Source organism: Aquarana catesbeiana, linkage group LG04, assembly GCF_042186555.1.
Source record: "Aquarana catesbeiana isolate 2022-GZ linkage group LG04, ASM4218655v1, whole genome shotgun sequence".
Taxonomy (NCBI): domain Eukaryota; kingdom Metazoa; phylum Chordata; class Amphibia; order Anura; family Ranidae; genus Aquarana; species Aquarana catesbeiana.
This window is the reverse complement of record NC_133327.1, coordinates 291,586,026-291,611,705: the sequence shown is the minus strand read 5'-3', so window position 1 is coordinate 291,611,705 and position 25,680 is coordinate 291,586,026. Positions and strand designations below refer to the sequence as shown.

Genomic DNA, 25,680 nt, shown 5'->3' with positions numbered 1-25,680 from the left:
TTTGCGCAGCGGTCTAATAAGCGCACTTTTTTTGGAAAAAATTCACTTTTTTTGAATAAAAAAAAGACAACAGTAAAGTTAGCCCAATTTTTTTTTATATTGTGAAATATAATGTTACGCCAAGTAAATTGATACCCAACATGTCATGCTTCAAAATTTCGCCCGCTCATGGAATGGCGTCAAACTTTTACCCTCAAAAATCTCCATAGGTGACGTTTAAAAAATTCTACAGGTTGCATGTTTTGCGTTACAGAGGAGGTCTAGGACTAGAATTATTGCTCTTGCTCTACCGGTTGCGGCGATACCTCACATGTGTGGTTTGACCACCGTTTTCATATGCGGGCGCTACTCGCGTATGCGTTCGCTTCTGCGCGCAAGCTCGTCGGGACGGGGGGTTTTTAAAAAAAAAAAAAATTAATTTTTGTTATTTATTTTACATTATTTTATTTATTTTTACACCATCTAAAAAAAAATGTGTCACTTTTATTCCTATTACAAGGAATGTAAACATCCCTTGTAATAGAAAAAAGCATGACAGGACCTCTTAAATATGAGATCTGGGGTCAAAAAGACCTCAGATCTCATATTTACACTAAAATGCAATAAAAAAAAAAAAGTCATTTAAAAAAATGACATTGAAAAAAATATGCCTTTAAGAGGCGTGAGCAAGTGATGTTTTGACGTCAGCAGTGTCATGGAGACGAGTGGACACCATCTTAGCCTCACTCGTCTCCAGGCACAGCAGGCAGATAGACGCGATCGCCTCCGCCGCTACTGACAGCTCCGGTAAGAGGAGGAGGGCACCGGATCGCGGCAGGAGGGGGGCCCCTCTCCCGCCACCGATAACTGTGATGTTGCGGCGAATCTGCCACAGGGACCACTTTTATCAGAAAGAGGACCACCGCATGAAAACGGGGATACCGGGGTTATGGCAGCTAGCTGCTGCCATAACAACGATATATCCCTTCAAAGTTTGGACGTACTTCGGCGTGCGGTGGTCCGGAAGTGGTTAATGACTACTATTATCATAAAACGCTCGTAAAACGCCTGAAAAAACGGCTGAAAAATGCCCAACAGGCAAAATCCCATTCATTCCAATGGCACCTGTTCACATCTGAGTGTTTTTTCACCTGAAGCAAAACACGATTTTGAAGCTCTCAGGTGTGAATGCAGCCTGCTGGTTGGTTTTCCAGCCAGGCAAAACTGTGGTATTTGTGACACACCAGGGGGTGGATGCAGGGAGGTTCTTGGATGATGCTATATCGTTTCCCTGTTTTTGAAATAGAATTAAGATGCTCGTAATACATTCATATGTTCAAGTGCCAGGCAATCAAGTGGTTTACACTGTAACACATTAAAATAATGCAATGATTGTCAATGCAGAAAAAAGTACGCTATGAGCACTCTGACCCAATCTCTGTAGTACGGGACAATTGACACTACTGCAAACACAGCTCAACGCATGGACACAACAATTGTTTTCTATGTATTCTGTTCACAACGCAACGCTGCATTGACTTGCGTTGCATCATTCCATTATTTAAAAAAGAAAAGATAAACAATTATTTTAATAAATATTCAATAAGCTGCTTTCAAAATAAATAACAGAAATAGTAGAATCATAATATCATACATGCACACAAACACTTTATGCTGGACACATAGACGGGGGGGGGGGGGGTTGCTCTGTTGGCAAATTAAAATACAATATAAAATAAAAAGGTTGCATGCACTGCTTACTGCAGCCATGAGTTAATAAACTACCTGTCGTAAAAGCAGCAAATGTGAACCCAGTCACTGACAGGTGTGCAACGTTGAGCAAACAGTGTTAAAACAAACTACAATAATTAAAGTAAAGCCTTAGGCAAAATTATATCTTTTCGCTAGCCACTGTAGTGTTTTCACGTTTTGTTCATTTAACGCCTTTAGGAAAAAGTTCTCAATGGCAATTGTTTGCATAATTTTGTTTTGATAACCCAAACACCTAGAAGGCAATTTACCAGTAGGCGTACATTGTACTCTAGCATGCAAAACCTCTATTAACTTTAGAGATCTTAAGAAACATCCTGAAATAACATTTTATTTGCTCCTAGTATGAGTCTGTATGAACTAGACTACAGCATTTACTTTTTATCTCTGTGGTTTGCTGTAAAGCATTTACAGCTCATTTAAATAAACTGCCACCATGTGATGACAATGCAGATAAGTGTTCATACACTGAAAACTAAATTCCAAAAAAGTAGCTAAATACACAGTTGAAATACATATATGGGAGCTTTTTTGTCTGTGAAATTACTTTTAAAGTCTGGAAAACTTGAAAATGATCCCTTGTGGTGAGGCTGTGCCTGCACTGCAGGGGGAATTGTTCATTCAGGTCTAGGGGACTTGTTAAAGTAGACTTACTTGCCTAAGCCACTGTTCCTCCACTTTACTAGACCAGTCCCCTTAATGTCTTCTACTCCATGCCCCAGCAGTCAAAAGTCCTTATGTTACCAAGACTAGTGTAGGGTCCATAGCCCTGCATTGGAAGTGATGACACCGTGACAGGGGCGGATCCAGGGGGGGGCAACGGGGCAATTGCCCCCTCCGAGAATGCGGGTGACAGACAGTGCGGGCGGTGGCGGCTCCACCGCAAGTGACAGTGCAGGTGGCTCCGCCGCGAGTGACAGTGTGGACGGCTCTGCTGCGGGTGACAATGCGGGCGGCTCTTCCTAGTGACAGTGTGGGCGGCTCCGCCGTAGGTGACAGTGCGGGTGGCTAGGTCGGTGAGTGGGCGGGTGAGAGAGGGGGGTAGCTGGGCGGCTCTGTGTGTGCCTGTGAGTGGGCTGCTGGCCAATCAGGAAGCCGGCAAGCAAGGGAGCAGAGAGATGACATCATCTCTCACCACCCTACGCCCTCCCTGCACCCCTTCAGTTCTGCCCTCACTGTGAAGACAGCTGTGGGCAGCAGAGAGATTACATCATCTCTCTGCTGCCTAATTCTGGGACATAGCAAGAGACCACCTTAGCAGGAAAGTGACACGGCAGGTGACAATCCACATCTGGTGACAGGCGACATGGCAAGTGACAATCCGCATCTGGTGACAGGCGACATGGCAAGTAACAATCCGCAATGTGTGGCAGGTGACGTGGCAAGTGACAATCCGCAATGTGTGGTAGGTGACGTGGCAAGTGACAATCCGCAACGTGTGGCAGGTGACGTGGCAAGTGACAATCCACAACATGTAGCAGGTGACGTGGCAAGTGACAATCCACAACGTATGGCAGGTGACATGGCAAGTGACAATTCACAATGTGTGGCAGGTGACATGGCAAGTGACAATCCGCATCTGGTTCTGGTGACAGGTGACGTGGCAAGTGACAATTCACAATGTGTGGCAGGTGACGTGGCAAGTGACAATCTGCATCTGGTGACAGGTGATGTGGCAAGTGACAATCCGCATTTGGTGGCAGGTGAAGTGGCAAGTGACAATCCGCAACGTGTAACAGGTGACGTGACAATTCGCAGCATGTGGCAGGTGACGTGGCAAGTGACAATCCTCATCTGGTGACAGGTGTCGTGGCAAGTGACAATTTACAACATGTGGCAGGTGACGTGGCAAGTGACAATCCGCAACGTGTAGCAGGTGATGTGGCAAGTGACAATCCGCTTTTGGTGGCAGGCGACGTGGAGAGTGACACACTCAGGGCTCCCACTGATTCTGCATTATGGTGAGTTGAACTATTTCATTTTATATTACAATGTAAGAATAGGAATAATGCGCTTCAATCATCCTGACACAATAATAACCATAGTGCCGTGATGATTGAAGCGCCAACACCAGCCGTTTCCCCTATAAATTGCCCGCAAAAAAAGGTATTTTCTGGCATTGCCCCTCCCGAGACTAGACTCTGGATCCGCCCCTGCACCGTGGGTCAGTCCAGTGCATCCCAGTTCTCCGTTTCAGGGAAGAATCAGGCTCAAATTTTTGCCTGAATTCGGACCTGAAATGGAGCCAAAGACACACAGTGCTCTTGTGCAATCCACTCCGCGGCCACCAAAGAAGTGTGTGAACCAGCTCCATTGAGAGCCACTCTCCTGTCATGCAAATTAGATGCAGGGAAACCCACATCCAAGTCGCATTAGTGTGAACCCAGCCTTACTCTCCACTACACTAAACATGCAAATAACCCTTGCAGTTAGAGCACAACCCCACTGCAAGAGATAATTCTCTACTCTCCCCGAGTTGGGTTTTAATTCTGTAAAGCCAGTTTTGTGATTCATGCACCACTGTCAGACAAAATAGTTTGATTTCCAACATTTACAGTTTTTCATATACACTGGGTCAAATGACATCCCAGATTGTTGACTGGACAATGCAGGACCATTGTTGGCTCATTCACTGCCAGTGCAAGTGTCCTGCAGCACATTCTATTTGACTCCTTGCTACTGGATCCCACTCTTCCTTTCTTACTGAGCCGGGGATGCTGGTGGCAAGAAGACCTCCGGGAGCATAGAGCTCTAGCAGCTTTAACAGAGTAGCTATACATTCTTTAATAAGATATTTTAACATCTATTTGCAAATGCTAGCAATAAATCCTCTATAGTATTGATTTCTTCTAGATATACACTATATTGTCAAAGGTATTGGGACGCTTGACTTTACATGCGCATGAACTATAATTGCATCCCAGTCTAAGTCTGAAGGGTTCAATATTGAGTTGGCCCACCCTTTGCAGCTATAACAGCTTCAACTCTTCTGGGAAGGCTGTCCACAAGGTTTAGGAGTGTGTCTATGGGAATGTTTGACCATTCTTCCAGAAGCACATTTGTGAGGTCAAGCACTGATGTGGATGAGAAGGCCTGGCTTACAGTCTCCGCTCTAATACATTCCAAAGGTGTTCTATCAGGTTGAGGTCAGGACTCTGTGCAGGCCAATCAAGTTCCTCCATCCCAAAACTCGCTCATCCATGTCTTTATGGACTTTGCTTTGTGCACTGGTCCAAATCATTTGGTGGAGGGGGGATTATGGCGTGGGGTTGTTTTTCAGGGCTTGGGCTTGGTCCCTTAATTCCAGTGAAGGGAAGTCTTAAGACATCAACATACCAAGACATTTTAGACAATTTCATGCTCCCAACTTTGTGGGAACAGTTTGGAAATGGCCCCTTCCAACCAGTGCACAAAGCAAGGTCCATAAAGACATGGATGAGCGAGTTTGGGGTGGAGGAACTAGACTGGCCTGCACAGAGTCCTGACCTCAACCCAATAGAACATCTTTGGGAAGAATTAGAGCGGAGACTGTGAGCCAGGCCTTCTCATCCAACATCAGTGCCTGACCTTACAAATACGCTTCTGGAAGAATGGTCATTCCCATAGACACACTCTTAAACCTTGTGGACAGCCTTCCCACAAGAGTTGAAGCTGTTATAGCTGCAAAGGGTGGACCAACTCAATATTGAACCCTACGGACTAAGACTGGGATGCCATTAAATTTCATGTAAAGACAGGCGCCCAAATACTTTTGACAATATAGTGTATATGCAATTATCAAAGTGCATATTCCAACTCAAAATGCAGCACAAAGATGGGATATCCTTTGATTCTTACACACAGCTGAATATTTTGAATAGGCAGTATATGCAAGAAAAAAAAAAAACTATACTGTTCACCAAACTGGTTGCATCTCGTTGTGGAAAAAACAAAACAAAAAAATAAAAAAAAAATCAAACAAAAATGAATGTTAATCAAAATAATTTAGAGAATGTATATATGGTAAAAATACAGATGAGGTATTCAAATAAAAAAATTTAAAGAAAAGTGAAACCACAGCAAGTCATCAAAAAAACAGCTGCTGGTTCCTACTGTAGATATGTTAATATGGAGTCTTGTTGTTCCTGGACAAAACGTCATGTTTTTATTTTCCTTCACTTTTACAAAATACCTAAATACTGTAGAGTTTTTGTTTTTTTAGAAAGCTTTCATCCACCACGCCACCTTTGTACTCCAAATGTATGGCTTGTCATAACATTGTTAAATTACAATGATAAAGCATTTGCTTTGGCAATGTGCCTGATCATGGCTCTGCCTTGGATAAACCAGAACATATAAATGAGCAAAAAACAAAGTGCTGAGCAGTAATGTAAAAAATGTATTTTGTTACACAGCTGAATTGTATGTATATTCGTCTTTCTTGCAGTTTCTTTACCAGTTGTTAACTGCTGCGGAACCATTTGGGTTCATAGTGCTCAGATTAGTTAGAACAACATTTTCTGAGATTCTTGAAACATTATCAAAGTTGCTGATTTGTGTAGTCAGTGATTTTCTGCTTTCAGTGCTGGCTCTTCCCCGAATGAGGTGATCATCTTGAGGTTTTTGGACACCAAGGCAACAGCAAGAAAAAGCTGCTTTGAATTCCTCCCTAAATTTACCTGCCAAGAAAAAAAAAATCTTAAATATTTTTATTACTGAGCAATTCAGGTCCCATAAATGGGTAGTTATGATTAACTGAAGGAGTCATTTCCAGTTCCTGTAGTGAACCTGCGTTTACGTCGTCAAGCATTTAGGGACTGGCCTTTTCACTGCTATTTTTGCATTTTTGCATATATTAAATTTATAATTTTAGGTCTGAAGATTAGTTATAATTCCAAAGAGCAGCGGCTGAACAACCATGGTTGCAAAGGTCGCACTTGCGGCCTTTGTGTTCTGCTACTGTGTTTTCCCTAGTTGCCCGGGTAGAGACAGGGGAGATGGTACACCCACTGCACAGTCTCTCCATTGGGTCCACCTAGAAGAGACTCAGCTTACCCAGTACAGTGAAGGTGGGGGGGAGCTAGCAAAGGTTGCAGCCACTGTGTGAAGAGACTCCATCTATGTCAGTGGAGACACATGGAGCAGGGAGAGCCCTGATAAAAGGAGCATTACATGGGGAACCAAGTGGACACTGAAAGCAAATAAGTGTCACTGATCCCGACATGCAACACTGCCACTGAACCCAATCCTGACCACGACCGCTGATTCCATCCCCCTTAGCACTGCCATTCGCTCCATTTCCCCAGCACTGCTACTTATCCTATCCCCCCACCAGCACAGCCACTCATCCCATCCCCCATCACTGGCACTCACCCCCCCAGCAGTGCTGCCACTCATCCCATCCCTCCCCCCAGCATTGCCACTCATCCCATACCCCCCAGCACTGCCATTCTTCCCGCCCCCTCCAGCAGAGGCGTATGTTCAGGGGTCGCAATTGCAACCCAGTCCCATGCTCCAGAGGGCCCGTTCGGCCCTCTGCACACCTGGATAGGAGGAGCGACATATAGAGTAAACAATCCCCTCCATTTTCCTCCTGCAGCCTTTCAGTGGCTGCAGGAGGAAAATGGAAGGGAATGTTCCTCTACATGCTACCCCACAGCCGCTCCTATCCACCTCCTAGTGCCCCAAGCTCCTGTGTACTCCCCCACATCCCATGCAGTGCTGCGGGGGATCTGTCAGGATGGAGAGCTGGGAAGGGGCCCCTTCATTTTCTTAATGAATAAAGTCAGTGATCCGTACCAGAACTGACTCTGTTCATTCATAACGAAGAAGAATAATAAACAGTGTTTACTATGCTTTAGTTTGTAAGTCTGTTTAGAACCCTAATATTTCACCAAAGCCCCCAAATGGGGCTCATAAAAAAAAATCAAAAATAATAAAAAAAATAATTGTAAAATAAATAAAAATAAAAAATAGGGAAAAAAAAAATAAAATAAAATAAAAAATGCAGACATCAGTGGGGGAACTACCAGGGTCACAAAGGTTGCACTTGTGACTAGGCCCTGGCATTCTGCAACTATCGGGGGGGCACTCGGCTGGGGGTCAGGGGGGTCCTTCGTGGTTTCTTGCACAGGGACCCTGAAGGTTTTGGTAACACCTTTGCCAAAGAGTATATATTTTCTGAAAGCAGAGAGCTTGCCAAAGAATATGGTATTTGCAATTTTTTTATGCCACGTTATATATAGAGTTTTTGAAGTGTAAATGTTCAGTAAAAATATACCTCTGTTAATCCAATATAAATAATAGAACATTTAATAGATGAGGATGTTCTAAATAAATAGATACCCAACGTGTCAAGCACTTGTCTGCTGTAGGGAGCCCACAGACAATACTGGCGTCTAGGAGGAATAAGGTTCAGCTTCAGGTAATTTTTTATTTTTCTTTGCTGTGGTAAATGTCCATATCGAAAAGGAACAAATAAAATGTGTCCTCAAGACAGAAGAAAAAAAATATTAAATGAAATTATGAGGGACCTGTCAATGCATACATACATGAAGGAAGAAGAAAATCATCAAAAAAAACAGACTGAGCTCAACCTTAATATGCAAAAGTGCAATGTATCCCTACATGGATATATATAGTATATGTAAGAGACTCAGAAAAATAGCCTGACACATGTAACAATTAAGGAAAATAACTTTATTTAACATTTATAACCTAGAACATACAAAAACCCACTAACTAATAAAAATGTAATTAGCCAATTATTAAAAGAGAAGTATAGACTTTTTTTTGCAGATTTATATATTACTGATGCTGCATCATTCCCCCACTGGTTCTAACACTGAGAACCCTGCGATCAAACAACACAGATCGCTTGGTTCTCACCGCTCCCTAAGCAGAGAGCTGGTGACGGTCAGTCACCAGCTCTCTGCTCAGGGAGCGGTGAGAACCGAGCAAGACTGTCAGTCACCAGCACTCTGCTCTGCCCCCGCACTCGTTGGAGCATGGGGCTGTGGAGGGGACGGGAAGGGCCAGCTCAGGCTCTCAGCAGCTCGCTGAGAGGCTGAGCTGGGTGCCAGTCCAAGCATGTTTGCAGATCCAGACTTTATTGTCATGATCTTGCCCGACCCTGGACTGGCTCTGTAATGCAGGTGACAGCGGGCTTCAGTGCACTGTCAGCTGAAAACGAGTGAGCTGCACTCCTGTGTTTCACAGGAAAAGTACAGCCAAACAAGCTTTGGCTGTACTTTTCCTTTTAAAAATCCTTACATGGCAGCTGCAGAGAAATTGTGTGAACACCCCCCCAATTCAAAACGTTCATAGGTAGGTATACCCCAGTAGGGCGCACAGTCTACCTAAACTAAGTCACAAAATTAAAGCCAGGGTCAAGATTCGATAATTATATGTAACTGAATGTTATTCAGAATTCCTGCAAAGATCCTCTGGCAGGATGTGTTCTGGGACCAACATGTGGCTGGATGTCATTAAAAGTTAATTTAGGGATCCTCTAATGGAATATAGAGTGAGACCAGCTCACATATAAACGGTGTTGATGGGCCACTACATGTCGCTGAATAGCATTTGAAGTTTGTAAGGGTGTCATTTAATGAAATATGTTGTGAGACCAACCCCCATATAAGCAGCGTGGAGCCAGAGTGAATTATGGCACATATATCAAGCATCAAGCAAAACTGGAAAACTCCCAGTGATAGGTGCCCATATAATCACATAAAGTCTTCATATAGCTTGTAGCGTGGCACCTTATACTCTCCCTTTGTTGGCAACTAGATCCACATAGGAAAGTTCATCCAACTGTGTAGTATGTAACCCATAGTTGCCCAGTGTGATAGCCATCAGTTTTGATCAGGAAAAGTTTCCAAGCCATATAACACTCAAATAGATAGATTAGTTCCTAGCCATCCATGTGGGTCTTGGAAAGTCCAAGCTGTTCTTATAGAAAGTGATGTTCTATAGGTCCACATCCAGGGGAGCCATGGTCCCTTACTATAAATGGATGAAGGAGATGGGGGAGGAGGTATCCCAAAAGCTGTCACCATGGGAACAAGGCTGGAAGCCTGACCACATTTGCCTCTGAAGCAGCCAGCGTGACCAACGAAACCGGTCTGACTTCCAGTCTTGCTCCCATGATGACAGCTTTTGGGATACATCCTTCCCTATCTGCACCATCCATTTAAGGAACCGTGGCTCCTCTGGATATGGACCAATATACCATCACTTTCTATAAGAACAGCATGGACTTTCCAAGACCCACATGGATGGCTAAGTACTAATCTATTTGAGTGTTAAATGTCTTGGAAACTTTTCATCAAAACTGATGGCTCCCACACTGGGTAACTATGAGTTACATACTACAAAGTTGGATGAACTTTCCTATGTGGATCTATTTGCCAACAAAGGGGCGGGGGGGATAGGGTGCCATGCTACAAGCTATAAGAAGACTAAATATGATGAAATAGGCAACTTTGGGAATTTTCCAGGTATGCTTGATGCTTTATATATTGTATGTGCCATAATTCACTCTGACTCCACACTGCTTATATGGGGGTTGTCACACAACACATTTCATTAAAGGACACCCTCCCATACTTCAAATGCAATTCAGACATATGTAGTGGCCCATTAACACTGTTTATATGTGGGTTGGTCTCACTCTATATTCCAATAGAGGATTCCCGTAATGAATTTTGAATGACATCCAGACACATGTTAGTCTCGGAACACATCCTGCCAAAGTATCTTTCCAGGAATTCTGAATAACACTCAGTTACATATAATTATCTAATCTTGAACATCAATATGGAGGAGAGGTTTTACTTTTGTGACTTAGTTTACATAGACTGTGCTCCCTACTGGGGTATGTATATCTATGAACATGATGAATTGCACAATTTTGATCCCCCCTTTTTTTTTGGGGGGGGTTCCACAGAACTTCCCTGCGATGGTTAGTTTTTAATAATTGGCTAATTATGATTCTATTAGTTACAGTAGATAGTGGGTTTTTGTATGTTCTAGGTTATAGGTGTTCATTAAAGCTACTTTCCATAATTGTTACATGGGTCAGGCTATTTTGCTGGGTCTTCCATATATATTTATATATATATATATATATATACATATATATATATATATATATATATATATATATATATATATATATATATATTCATTTGGTGATACATTACATTTTTGCATATTGAGGTTAAGCTCAGTCTGGTTTTATGATTATATGATTCATATATCATACGATTGTATGATTATTTTATTCTTCCTTTGGTAAATGCCCCCATGGCAATGCCTTTTTTCACAATATCAAAGCCTATTAGCCTTGTAACTGGCCATAATTTAGCATCAAGATTTGCTCCTCACAGATTCCAGTGAGGTTAAATTCTGAGTTTGCACTTCCCAGGTTTCAGGCAGGATTTGACAACCCCCCTTCCCTGTGAATTGAACCTGGATAGCTTTGCTTATTCTTACATGTGAGCATTTTCTGCAGTATGGCTGAAATATGCAGTGTAGCACATACAGTACTGTATGTACTTTTTGCCTACAGTGTCTTTATATATGCTGAATTTAACTTGATTTAAAAAGCATTTCTGATATTAGGTGTGCTTTGTCAGTATTTACTATATTTGCTGTCAGTCAGTGCCCTTTTGTACATTGCTCTTTTATTTATAAAATAAACTTAACATTGATATGTAAATGTATCATCCATTGTCTTATCTTCTGATCAGCAATTCTCTATCTTCTCTATTTTGACAATATCTGTATTACATTTTATACACTTAAATAAAAATGAATAGAGAGAAAAACATTCTTACCACTTAGGAAATTGTAAATTATTGGATTGGCAGCACTATTTGCATACACCAGCCAATGAGAAAATGTAAACCACGCATATACTGTCTCTCTGTTATTTGTGTAGTCGAACATTCCAAATACTCTGCAGATAAAAAATTACATCAATGTTAAGTGTTAAATTATCCAGTTACAGTAGTATTTGAGCATAAAATAGTGGAGGATAATCACACATGCACATTTGCCAATACTTTTTAGTTTACTCTTTGCCAGGCTGAGATGTTTTGCATTTCCTATCAATTTTTCAACCATTTCCAAACTAGATTCAGTACTTTGATAGTTATACCATTTAACTCATTTTTAAACATTTTTTAAAATTTATATCCCTTTTCCAAATACTATGACACTGGGAAGCCAGGCATACAGTCTAGGGACCCAAAGGCAAGAAGTTATCATATGTCTTTATGTTATGTTGATACCAGCCCACATTAAAAGGGTGCAGGATTTTCATTCTGTCTTATGTCAAGGAAAATAGGTTGACAAAGAAGGAGGGGATTTATGTGTCACCTCCTTGCCACCTCTTTGCAGGCAAGTAGTTGGCAATGATTTACCTGGAAAACTGGTTTTAGTGGTTCTTTGGACCTGTAACAAGTTTATATGCATAGGGGTATAAAAAGAAGTGCAGCGCTGGATATATAAAACACAACACATTAAATAGATATATGCTATACGTGATCCGAACAAATAGTGCAAAAATCATATGATTTGTCCATACACGATCAAACAAATTAGATGATGAAAGTGCTTCACTGTAGGGATATGTGCGTGGTTCCCACCACCGCAAACGCCTATCCTAATCAAATTTAAGGTGCATCAACAAACATAAAGTGTCCATAAAAAGTATGAAGTGACTTTGCTGTATGAGTAAATCTGTGACTTCCACCGTGATGAATGCCCATCACTAGGGATGAGCTTCGAGTTCGAGTCGAACTCATGTTCGACTTGAACATCGGCTGTTCGCAAGTTCGCCGAACAGCGAACAATTTGGGGTGTTCGCGGCAGATTCGAATGCCGCAGAACACCCTTTAAAAGTCTATGGGAGAAATCAAAAGTGCTAATTTTAAAGGCTTATATGCAAGTTATTGTCATAAAAAGTGTTTGGGGACCTGGGTCCTGCCCCAGGGGACATGGATCAATGCAAAAAAAAGTTTTAAAAACGGACGTTTTTTCAGGAGCAGTGATTTTAATAATGCTTAAAGTCAAACAATAAAAGTGTATATCCCTTTAAATTTCGCAGCTGGGGGGTGTCTATAGTATGCCTGTAAAGGGGTGCATGTTTCCTGTGTTTAGAACAGTCTGACAGCAAAATTACATTTCGAAGGAAAAAAGCCATTTAAAACTACTCGCGGCTATTGCATTGCCGGTCCAACAATACACATAGAAGTTCATTGATAAAAACGGCATGGGAATTCCCCACAGGGGAACCCTGAACCAAAATTTTAAAAAAAAATGACGTGGGGGTCCCCCTAAATTCCATACCAGGCCCTTCAGGTCTGGTATGGATATTAAGGGGAACCCCTGCCAAATTAAAAAAAAAAAATGACGTGGGGGTCCCCCTAAAATCCATACCAGACCCTTATCCGAGCACGCAACCTGGCAGGCTGCAGGAAAAGAGGGGGGGATGAGAGAGCGCCCCTCCTCCTGAACCGTACCAGGCCACATGCCCTCAACATTGGGAGGGTGCTTTGGGGTAGCCCCCCAAAACACCTTGTCCCCATGTTGATGAGGACAAGGGCCTCATCCCCACAACCCTGGCCGGTGGTTGTGGGGGTCTGCGGGGGGGGCTTATCGGAATCTGGAAGCCCCCTTTAACAAGCCCCCAGATCCCAGCCCCCCCCTGTGTGAAATGGTAAGGGTACCCCTACCATTTCACTAAAAAACTGTCAAAAATGTTAAAAATGACAAGAGACAGTTTTTGACAATTCCTTTATTTAAATGTTTCTTCTTTCTTCTATCTTCCTTCATCTTCTTCTTCTTCTTCTTCTTCTTCTTCTTCTTCTGGTTCTTCTGGCTCTTCTGGTTCTTCCTCTGGCGTTCTCGTCCAGCATCTCCTCCGCGTCGTCTTCTATCTTCTTCTCCTCGGGGCCGCTCCGCACCCATGGCATGGGGGGAGGCTCCCGCTCTTCTCTTCATCTTCTTCTCTTCTTCATCTTCTTCTTCATCTTCTTCTTTTCTTCTCTTCTTCATCTCCTTCTCCGGGCCGCTCCGCATCCATGCTGGCATGGTGGGAGGCTCCCGCTGTGTGACGGCGTCTCCTCGTCTGACGGTTCTTAAATAACGGGGACCGTCTGATGCACGGGACATGATGGGACTTCCCTGTGGCATTCCCCATGACGTCACAGGGAAGTCCCGTCAAGTCACTGTGCATCAGAGGGGGGCGTGGTCACCGGGTGGCCCCGCCCCCGTTATTTAAGAACCGTCAGACGAGGAGACACCGTCACACAGCGGGAGCCTCCCTCCATGCCAGCATGGATGCGGAGCGGCCCGGAGAAGAAAATAAAGAAGAGAAGAAGATGAAGAAGAAGATGAAGAAGAGAAGAAGATGAAGAGAAGAGCGGGAGCCTCCCCCCATGCCATGGGTGCGGAGCGGCCTGAGGAAAAGAAGATAAAAGACGCCACGGAGGAGATGCTGGACGAGAACACCGAAGAACCAGAAGAACCAGAAGAAGAAGAAGATGAAGGAAGATAGAAGAAAGAAGAAGCATTTAAATAAAGGAATTGTCAAAAACTGTCTCTTGTAATTTTTAACATCTTTGACAGTTTTTTAGTGAAATGGTAGGGGTACTTTTGTACCTCCTTACCGTTTCACACTGGGGGGGCTGGGATCTGGGGGTCCCCTTGTTAAAGGGGGCTTCCAGAGTCCAATAAGCCCCCCGCCCGTAGACCCCCACAACCACCGGCCAGGGTTGTGGGGATGAGGCCCTTGTCCTCATCAACATGGGAACAAGGTGTTTTGGGGGGCTACCCCAAAGCACCCTCCCAATGTTGAGGGCATGTGGCCTGGTACGGTTCAGGAGGGGGGGCGCTCTCTCGTCCCCCCCTCTTTTCCTGCGGCCTGCCAGGTTGCGTGCTCGGATAAGGGATTTTTGGGGGGACCCCACGCCGTTTTTGTTTTTTTTTTGCCGCGGGGTTCTCCTTAAAATCCGTACCAGACCTGAAGGGTCTGGTATGGAATTTAGGGGGACCCCCACGTCATTTTTTTTTTTTTTTTTTGGCCGGGGTTCCCCTTAATATCCATACCAGATCTGAAGGGCCTGGTATGGAATTTAGGGGGACCCCCACGTCATTTTTTTTTTAAATTTTGGTTCGGGGTTCCCCTGTGGGGAATTCCCATGCCATTTTTATCAATGAACTTCTATGTGTATTGTCGGACCGGCAATGCAATAGCCGCGAGTAGTTTTAAATGGCTTTTTTCCTTCCAAATGTCATTTTGCTGTCAGACTGTTCTAAACACAGGAAACATGCGCCCCTTTACAGGCATACTATAGACACCCCCCAGCTAAGAAATTCAAAGGGATATTACACTTTTATTGTTTGACTTAGCATTATTAAAATCACTGCTCCTGAAAAAACGGCCCTTTTTAAAACTTTTTTTACATTGATCCATGTCCCCTGGGGCAGGACCCAGGTCCCCAAACACTTTTTATGACAATAACTTGCATATAAGCCTTTAAAATTAGCACTTTTGATTATTCATGTTCGTGTCCCATAGACTTTAACAGTGTTCGCGTGTTCGAACGAACTTTTTTCCTGTTCGCATGTTCTGGTGCGAACCGAACAGGGGGGTGTTCGGCTCATCCCTACCCATCACCTTGAAGAGATTAAAGGCTTACCAGACGGTAAGTCTCCTGTCTCCTCAAGAGGTTCAGTCAGCTGTTTTTTTTTCCAGAGAGGAGCCATTACAGCAACCTTGCAATAAATCCTCAAACATCAACACAGCCACCAGATCAAAGAGGAAAAAGAGGACGAGGCGGGGGTCATCATGCAAGCAACACAGGCTACAGAAGATATCCAAGGAAAGCCAAGAAGACACAGAACTACATGAAAGAAATGAGGAGTCTTTACCTTCTCGAGATTTGACTGAGCTGAAAGGATATTTTATTATCGCTGGGAGTGACCTCTCCCGACTGGACCGCTATTTGGAGGCTTATGGTGACCGTCTGCTGACACGCATCCACCATCCCAGAAGAGACCCATTCGTTGAGAAGACAACACCCCAAATTGATGTTATCATGCCTCTGATTAGAGGCCGTCTGGTAAGCCTTTAATCTCTTCAAGGTGATGGGCATTCATCACGGTGGAAGTCACAGATTTACTCATACAGCAAAGTCACTTCATACTTTTTATGGACACTTTATGTTTGTTGATGCACCTTAAATTTGATTAGGATAGGCGTTTGCGGTGGTGGGAACCACGCACATATCCCTACAGTGAAGCACTTTCATCTAATTTGTTTGATCATGTATGGACAAATCATATGATTTTTGCACTATTTGTTCGGATCACGTATAGCATATATCTATTTAATATTACCAATTTTTGTGTTTTATATATCCAGCGCTGCACTTCTTTTTATACTTATTTTGTGGTGCCCCTTATCAAGGTTATAGTGTATAGCTGCAGGATATTCTTTCACAGGTTGTTATACGCACATAATAATAATTTTTTGCACACCTAGCGCAAATTTTTTCTTTAGAATTATATGCATAGGGGTAACAAAAGTGAGAGCAATACACAGAAACAGTTTAATTATATATATAAAACAGTTTAAAAATAGTTAAATATTATTAACAAAATCCAGGTCTCCCCTTTTTTTCTCCATGTTTAAAATATTTCTCTTGACTGGATTCCTCTAACCTTTCAACTGTAGATTGGAAAATTGCTAATACAGAATTCAGAGCCCTATTTTTATTATTACTATTATACGGGATTACAACCTTTGGGAGGTTATCAACTGCCCCAGGCAATAAGTGTAGAGAAAGAATAGAAGGAACCTAAGGACAGAGCTTTTGGGTACTCCTGCAGAAAGACAAAGAGGAGAGGAGTTGATGGAGGTGACACTGAAGGTACGACAAGATAGGTAAACATCAAAGGCAGCAGAAAGGTCTAGGAGTATAAGTATAGAATAGCGGCTATTGGATTTAGCAGTTAGTAAGTCAATAGTGAGTTTCAGTAGCTCAGTATCAGTAGATTGTTTTGGGTGGAATCCAGCCTGCAGGAGATCAAGAAGGTTGTTATTAGTGGGGTAGCAACTCATTCGGTTGTAGACAAGGCACTCAAAAAGTTTGGAGGCAAATAAGAGTAGATGGATGGGTCTTAAGTGGTTCAAACAGGTGGAGTCCGGTGAAGGTTTTTTAAGAATGGGTTAACCAGTGCATGTTTAAATGTTTAAGAGGGAAGAAAAACATATCAGTGGAGAGTGGGAGACTGAAGATGTAAGTTAGAGTGTATAGAACAGAGCAAGAGTTTAGCAACTTCCCCAGGGGTAACAGGATTGAAGTTTGAAAGTATTGAGTGTGGAGATGGACCTGGTATGTTTGTTGGAGGAGAAAGCTGGATCTCATTATGAGGATCTCATCATGAATTGTGTCAATTTTTTTTTTAATGATTGGCAATCTCCTGGGTAGTAAGTAAATTAGTAGGTGAAGGCAGTGGTGGGTGAAATAGATATTAAAGCGGAGTTCCGCTTAAAAAAAAAAAATTAAAAGTCAGCAGCTACAAATACTGCAGCTGCTGACTTTTAATAATCAGAAACTTACCTCATCTCCCCCTCCTCTCTACGGCGCCGGCATTGTCACTGTGGGCGCCCGGCTATGGCTTCACAATCGGGCACCCACTGTGCATGCGCGCGGCTCGCCGTGACTGGCTGGGCAATCATCTGGAACCTGTGACGTGTCCCAGATGATTGCCGAGAGAAAGGGGGGAGAGGTGATCTCCCTTCCGGCGCCTTGTGCGCTGGGAGGAAGTTGGAGCTGGAACCCTCTAAAAAGAGGGTATCCACCCCCCCCCCAAAAAAGTGACATGCCAAATGTGGCATGTCAGGGGGTCACCTTCCCTTAAAGCGGAAGTTCCATTTTGGAACTCTGCTTTAAGGGTAGAAAAGAGTTAATGAGGACTGATGAGAGGGTTTTGATGAGATTGATGAAGTAGGTTTGTTTAGCAGCATAGAGGCAGGAGTTATATTTGAGAAAGGCAGATTTGTAGAGGGTGACATTTTGCAGGGAATCCATTTTACACCAGTTAATCAAAGGCACTGCTGTGTCTGTTGAGATTTCTAATGTCTGTTTGCCAGGGTAGTAATGGCCTGGGCCTGGTTCTTCACATAGAGAGGGGAGCAAGTGTGTTCAGGGAGAATGAGAGTAAATTGTTGTACAAAGAAGACAAGATCTGGGCAGGACAGGGGTGCTATTTGTTTCATAAAGGCTGTCAGTAGCAGAATGAAGAAGGGGGGGATGGAGGTTGTGAAGGTTTCTACAGGTAATATTTTGCTGGTTGGAGATAGTGTATTCAGGAGGCTGATAAATCACTGCATTTAAAGGGATACTGAAGAAAAAAATATGAATACAGTGTGCTTTCAAAGAGCAAAGGGACAATGAGGGAGGTGTAGGCAGAACCTGAAAGGTGATTTGTGGGAAAGGAGAAGTTCAACTTAATTTTCATCCACTGGGTCTGGGTGAGTGAGTCCAGTGGAGGCCACCATTAAGGAGGGCCGCAGGAGAGGCAGAGTCCCATTTTTGTAGTCAGGTTTCAGTAAAAGCAAATAGGTTGAAAGAGTTGGAGAGGAAAAGGTCACTGACAGAGGCGAGCTTGTTAGAGAATGAGTGGGCATTCCAGAAGGCACATATGAGGAAACCTAATAAAACATTTTTGAAACAGAAAGAGAACCCGTCACCAAAAATGCATCACATAAAAGACCTTTTGTCCCCTATGGGAATGAAAAAAGAAAAGTTTACTAAGAAAAAAGTTAAAAAAAGTGTAAAAATGTCAGATTGCATAGTGTATGGCCATCTTTATATAAGTACATAGGAGGGAGTGGACAGAAACACTCACTCAGCTTGCATTCCCACATGCATTTTGTTTGTTTTTTGTGAGGGAGAGTGTTTTGGAGCATTTTCACTCATCACACATAGGGCAGCCCATCCACCTGAATGGGCTGCCCTACACACAGCAATCACTCCCAAAGAAGCTTCAGAAACTTTTTTACTGTGATTTTTTGGTGCAGTGCATTTCTGAATGGCAGGCCCCATTCACATCTATCACAGTGAGAGCGATCGTTTTGAGGCTCGTTTTTCCTGTGACACGCATAGGGCAACCTGTTGATTTAAATGGGTTGCACAATATGTGGTTAATGGGACAGTTGGGCGTTTTGTGGGTTGCATGTTTTTTACTGTGTGTTTTGCAGCATTTGCCACTCGTTTTTTCACATGGCAAAATGTGTGTTTGCTTCTGTGTTTGGTGTGTGGTTATTAATGGCACTCAAAGCACAACTAGTAATTTAAGGTGTATAAAGGCAGACATCCCAACCTGCAAAAATTAATCTCAGGGAGGTTGCAAACTCATTTTAGGGAAGTGGCGCTCTGCACCCCCCCGAGCTGAAATGTGGGTGTGGCTTAAACTTTGCTACATATTGGACGTGGCTTAATCGCTAGCTGACCAGCCGCCGCAGTTATACTGCAGCAGGTTGGCACAGCTGCGCAAATCGCCATAGGTATAAGTCGCTCCTTTAAGACGATCTAGCAGGCGAGGTGCGTGGTCCCGGAGTTGATGTGTGTGCCCGGTGGGTGCGATGTCCGCTGGGCACCCACGATCGCTTGTGACAGAGCAGGAACGTGGATCTGTGTGTGTAAACACACAGATCCATGTCCTGTCACGGGAGTAGAGACAGATTGTGTGTTCCTAGTATATAGGAATCCCGATCGGTCTCCTCCATTAGTCAGTCCCATCCCCCTCACAGTTAGAACACACCTAGGGAACACAGTTAACCCCTTGATCGCCCCATAGTTTTAACCTCTTCCCTCCCAGTGACATTTATACAGTAATCAGTGGCTATTTTAAGCTCTGATCGCTGTATAAATGTCAATGGTCCCAAAAAAGTGTCAAAAGTGTCCGATCTGTCCACTGCAATATCGCAGTCCTGATAAAAGTTACAGATTCCCGCCATTACTAGCAAAAAAATAATAATAAAAATGGCATAAATCTATCCCCTATTTTGTAGACGCTATAATTTTTCTGAAAACCAATCAATATACGCTTATTGCGATTTTTTTTTACCAAAAATATGTAGAAGAATACATATTGGCCTAAACTGATATGAGAAATGTGTTTCTTTTTATTTATTTTTTAAGATATTTATTATAGCAAAAAGTACAAAATATTGTGTTTTTTTTCCCAAATTGTTGCATTTTTTGATTATAGCGCAAAAATAAAAACTGCAGAGGTGATCAAATACCACCAAAAGAAAGCTCTACTTGTGGGAAAAAAAGGACATAAATTTTGTTTGGGTACAACAGCGCACGACCGCGCAATTTTCAGTTAAAGGGACACAGTGCCGTATCGCAAAAAATGGCCTGGTCAGGAAGGGGGCAAATCCTTCTGGGGCTGAAGTGGTTAAAGAGCTTAAAGGTCTGAGATGACTTAAATAGTGCAGAATGCAGTAATATTAAATAGGGAATGTACAGTGCGAAGTGTCCAGCGGTGGATAGTATGTACAGGAGATGAGTGAGGAGTGTATGGAGGTGGGTATTATGTGCAGAAGAGGAATATGGAGTGTATGATGGAGGTTATTATGTGCAGGAGAGGAGTGCAGAGTGTATGTAGGTAGGTATAATGTGCACGTGAGGAGTGTGAAGTGTACAGAGGTGGGTAATATGTGCAGGATGGTGTCAGTAGGGCAGTGGACGGTGTCAGAAGTTCTTTACTTTTATTTTTTTACAATTAAATTTTTTAGTATTTTTTTTTTCATTTTTTCAAAATGCTTCTTGGGGGCCAGTGGATGGTGTCAGTATGGCAGTGGACATTGCCAGTAAAGCAATAAACAGTGTCAGAATTTTTTTTATTTTTTTACAGTTTTATTTATTTATTTTTTTTTACAATTTATTTTTGGTATTTTTTTGTTTTATACAATGATTGGGGGTGGAGGAGGGGGGTAGTGGACAGTGTCAGGAGAGCAGTGGACGGCGTCAGTGGTTTTTTGTTTTTATTATTTTATCTATTATTTTTTACAGTTTTGTTGTTTATTTTTTTTTTTAAATCGTATCATTTTTTAAATATTTTTTTCACAGTGCTTCTGGGGAAGGGGGTGGGGGTCAGTAAGGCAGTGGATGGTGTCCGTAAGGCAGTGGATGGTGTCAGTAGTTTTTTATCTTTATGTATTGATTTTTTAACAATTTAATTTGTTTTAGGGGGGTTGGGGCAGTGGACAGTGTTGGTAGGGCAGGGAGGGTGGTGTCAGTAATTTTTTTTTTTACAATTACATTTTTATATATTTTTTACCATTTAATTTTTTTAATATTTGTTGTTTTTTTTATCAGCCCTGTTGGGGCCTTTGGTGAGATATCAGGGGTCTAAACAGACCCCTGACATCTCCCCTTTGAGACAGAGAAAGTGACCGAGGACACAGATTCCCCAGTCCTTCTCAGCACTGAAGATGAATGGACAGGAAACACAGTCTCCTGTCCATTCATAAATGGAAGCAGAGTAACACACAGGTTACTCTGCTCAGTTATCACAGGACACAGGAGTGATAGCTCACTGTGTTCAATTCATAACAGGAAGGGGCCGGTAAATTACATATTTACCAGTCCCTTCCACCGTTCTCCATCCTAACACATCCCCCCAGCAGCCAGCAGGAGAGAAGAGGAGGGAGCAAGCTGCGGGAGACGAGGGGGGCGGAGAAGGACAGTGGGCCGGAGGAGACTGGAGGGGGACACATGGATGATATGCCACTGCCGCCCAGGATCAGCCCTATATTCGGGATATCACAGGGCACTCGTGTCCGGGAGCCCGCTACCAAATGCGGGTGACTCCCGCCTCTCGTGGGAGACTTGGTATGTCTATAAAGGTGGCCATACACTATACAATCTGATTGTACAATCTCCTTTAGATATGCCATCAATTATGTAGTGCAAGGGCCTGCCTGATTGGATATAAAGTGATTGGCTTGATAGGTGTTTCCTCCTATTATATAAATATGGTAAATCTAAAGGAGATTGTACAATCAGATTGTATAGTGCATGGCCACCTTTATACACCTAAAATTACTAGTTGTGCTTTCAGTGACATTAATTGTTTACGGCACACCAAACACAGAACCAAAACACACATTTTGCCATGTGAAAAAACGTGTGGCAAATGCTCTAAAACAAATTATAAGATGAAACAATCAGCGCCACAAGTAAGTAATATTGTGATGTTTAAATAAGATAACCTAATAATAAATGTGCACAGCTGCTAAACATTCCAAATGATACACCACACTAATTTCAAAATGGATAGTAAATAATAAATGTAGCGCTATGTGTAAAATTATAAATATAAAGTGCAAATCTCTAAAATAAATAAATCCTACATATAAAAGAATAGTCCATAAAATGAAAAAAAGAAGAAATAAAACATGAAAAACTCTTCTTGTGATCAGTGTATCCACACAATTCCACCACAGTGATTGTTCGTCCTCAAAAGAACTGCACACCACCACCAGTAAAAATGCGCGCTCTCCTCCCAGATGAGTCAAAACTTATATGCGACTCTCCCCACAAGCTCTTTGCTCTCACTTCCTCTTCCCAATCAATGGTGGGTAATCCAGATGGCTCTTTTCTTAATGGTAATTCAGCTCATTAATATCCAAAGAAGTGGATCATTTCCCAGCTTGGCTCAAGATTCCATGAGTTCAGGACATGTAAATAATAAGTATAGAGGCCATAGTGTTCTCCGTATACAAATTTATTCAAAGCCCCCAAATAGACAAGTTGCACTTACAAAATAAAAACTTTAAAATCACATAAAAACCTCCAGAGTAGCACCACCGTGTCCACATACACAGTGCTTGGCTGGACGTGACTATCAGCTCCTCCCTTCTAGAAAAGAAGCTCGTGGGGAGATCCGCATATGAGTTTTGACTCATCTGGGAGGTGAGCACGCATTTTTACTGGTGGTGGTGTGCACTCCTTTTGAGGACGAACAATCACTGTGGTGGAATTGTGTGGATACACTGATCACAAGAAGAGTTTTTCATGTTTTATTTCTTCATTTTTTCATTTTATGGACTATTCATTTATATGTAGGATTTATTTATTTTAGAGATTTGCACTTTATATTTATAATTTTACACATAGCGCTACATTTATTATTTACTATCCATTTTGAAATGCTCTAAAACGCACAGTAAAAAAACACGCAACCCACAAAACGCCAAAATGTCCCATAGGTCACATACAGCACAGCCCATTGAAATCAACGGCCTGCCCTATACGTGTCACAGGAAAAACGAGCCACAAAACATGTACCCCCACTATGCTAGATGTGAATGGGGCCTGAAAAGTGAAATTGGTGTGGTAACACAAGAACAATGAGGCTCCATTCAAATGCGCTGCACCAAAAAATCACAGAAAAAAAGCACCAAGCTCCGCTCTAAAAAAAAGTTCTGAAGCTTCTTTGAGGGCGATTACTGAGTGAAGATGCTCCAAAGCGCTTCCCTCCCTCGCTAAAAAAAAACGCATGTGGGAAATCAAGTTCCTGCTATGCAGAGATGTGAATGGAGCTTGACAGCTAAGTTGGTGGGTGGATGGTGCAGGGTGTGTGCTAATGAGGTCAGCTGGTCATCTCCTTCCTGTGTCATGACCTACAGTCTGTAAGGAAGAAAGACAGAAGCAATAGATATGTTTGGAAACATGAATGGAGGACAGTAAGGTAAATGTCTATAGGTTTTATGGAAAGCTTTGATATTTTTGCAAAAAAAAGTACATGAATGCTATATTGGTACATAGTGGAGCTGGCATTTAGAAAGAAAAAAAAAGGTGAACTTATCCTTTAACTCTTAACATGTATGGGGCTTTTAAAACATAATCTATGGGAAATATAGGGTACTGAAGTCTGTCACTGTTTCATGAGTGCACACAATTTTAAGGCTTGATATGTTGTGTAAAAAATTGGTAGTATATTGCGTTTATATGCCCTAAAATTCCCTTTTTACTGAAATGTTGCATTTTATAAACTGTTGCACTTATATCATGTGACATTAAAAACTGGAACTACCCCTGTTTTATTCTCTAGGGTGTCTGCTTTCCAAAAGTGCATAATGTTTGGAGGTTTTACATAAACTTCAGGCCTAAAATTATTTTTTTTAACATCTGTGCAAAAAATGAAAAAAAAAACAGTTCTGGCAGTGATACGGTTAAAATCAATATTATTATAAATTATAAAAAGTAAAGTTGTAAATAGTTTTTAATAAACATAAAAACACATTTAAAAAATTGTTATGGAGGGTGGAACTGTAGGAAGGGGTCTATGTTACACATTTCTTTACGGTGCATGATTCTTTTGCAATGATCCCCATATATCTCCAGAGCCTGTCCTCTTGTTGTATTCCCATAGAAGCATGAAGAGGTAAAGGTTGAAGGGGAGAAGAAGTAGAGGGAGGAGGGCAATAAAGGAGGGAAGAGGAAGAAATCGCATTTGCACATCTCATTACCTACTACCTCTATGTGGTTGCGTTTAAGTATTCTAGCTGCAGCTATGCCTTTATGGCATGACTATAAGAATAAATAAATAAAAATAAATATATATATATTTTTAAATATCACTGGCTGCTGGGTGCCTGGAAGAATGAAGATTTTTCTGTCTAATCAGAACAATTGCACATGTACCTATCCTCTGCTGAGAGCTGCATCAATACTATAGCATAAAGACAAAAAACTAACTCTGGTGCTACCCAGGCCAGGGATATTTTGGTAGATTAAATGAGAGGGGTTGCAGCGCAAAGAGCTTCAACAAAAATAAAAGAACAAATCAAAATTTAAATAAATATGGAAAAATAAAAAAAATAAAACTAGCAGACAAAAATGTAATGCAAGCTGGGAATCTCCCACCTAGACCAGGAATCTAGTCACCCAGACCAGGAACTCTCCAATAGATAACATGGGATTGGTTGCAGTTCAAAGAGCTTGGATAGAATCCATTGAGTCTCCACTTCTCAGAGTGTTTGTGTCAGCACTGGACCTGATGTAGTCAGTAATTATGGGGTTTGTGACCGGGCTGAGAGCGCTTTCTGCAGCTGATGCCACCATTAGGAAATGCAACAAATAAGTTCTTACACAGCAACCTCCTCAAAGTGCAGAATTTTGTGCCATTCTGAGCACAACTGCTGGAGTTTAGAAGGAGTTAAATGTCCCCCTTTAAGCTTGCCTAATTTCTTTCTCATCCTTACCGCCAGCACCCCAGCTGTAAGAGAAGCTCAGTACATAGTGGAACCAGAAGGCCATTACATTCTCATAATTCCAAGCAAAGGTTTACTGCAGAATGGGCATTAACACACAAGCGCAAACAAAATAGCGTGTGCACAAGACGGAATGTGCATATGTGCATGCCCACACGTGTGGCACTGGGGCCAAAAGGCCTGTTTAAGCTGGATTATTGGTCTTCAGCTAGTTCCTGTTTAACTTGCACCTTCATTTGCTATATCTACCTATCCGTGCACAATCCGGCTTACCCTTCACCAGTCTCTGGAATCCTGTCTACCTACTGTGACCTCAACTTGTACTCCGACTCTGCTCCTGTCTCGTGCTCCTGTGCTTTGCTGCCTTACTGTGTACCTTCCCCGATTGGGGACATTTCATTGTCTTCTGCAGCAGTCACGTTAAAAAAAGCCCCATTGACTGGTACTGGGGACAGCAGTGGGAGCAGTGGGCTGTAATTCTACCAACTCTTCATAGCCAGTTTGCAAGGCTATAGTGGGATTAACAGAAAAAGAGGATAAAATGGGCTTATTAGCAGCACCTGCAAACAGTTGGCTGGTCTGTGTCTAGGAGGAGTAAGAATAGAAAGGCTTAGTCAGCTACCTCATTACATCCTGTGTGT

General features: G+C 42.4%; 1 protein-coding gene across 1 annotated transcript in view; it reads right to left on the bottom strand.

Annotated features, from left to right (window-relative positions):
* Positions 1–5,444: 5,444 nt before the first annotated feature.
* HCRTR2 (hypocretin receptor 2) overlaps positions 5,445–25,680 on the bottom strand; it is a 212,702-nt gene continuing 192,466 nt past the window's right edge. Inside the window, exons 6-7 of the mRNA XM_073629116.1 lie at positions 11,571–11,692; positions 5,445–6,407 (exon numbers count right to left, since the gene is read on the bottom strand). Coding sequence (XP_073485217.1) covers positions 6,181–6,407; positions 11,571–11,692 — 349 coding nt within the window. The 3' untranslated portion in view covers positions 5,445–6,180. The remainder of the gene's footprint in view (positions 6,408–11,570; positions 11,693–25,680) is intronic.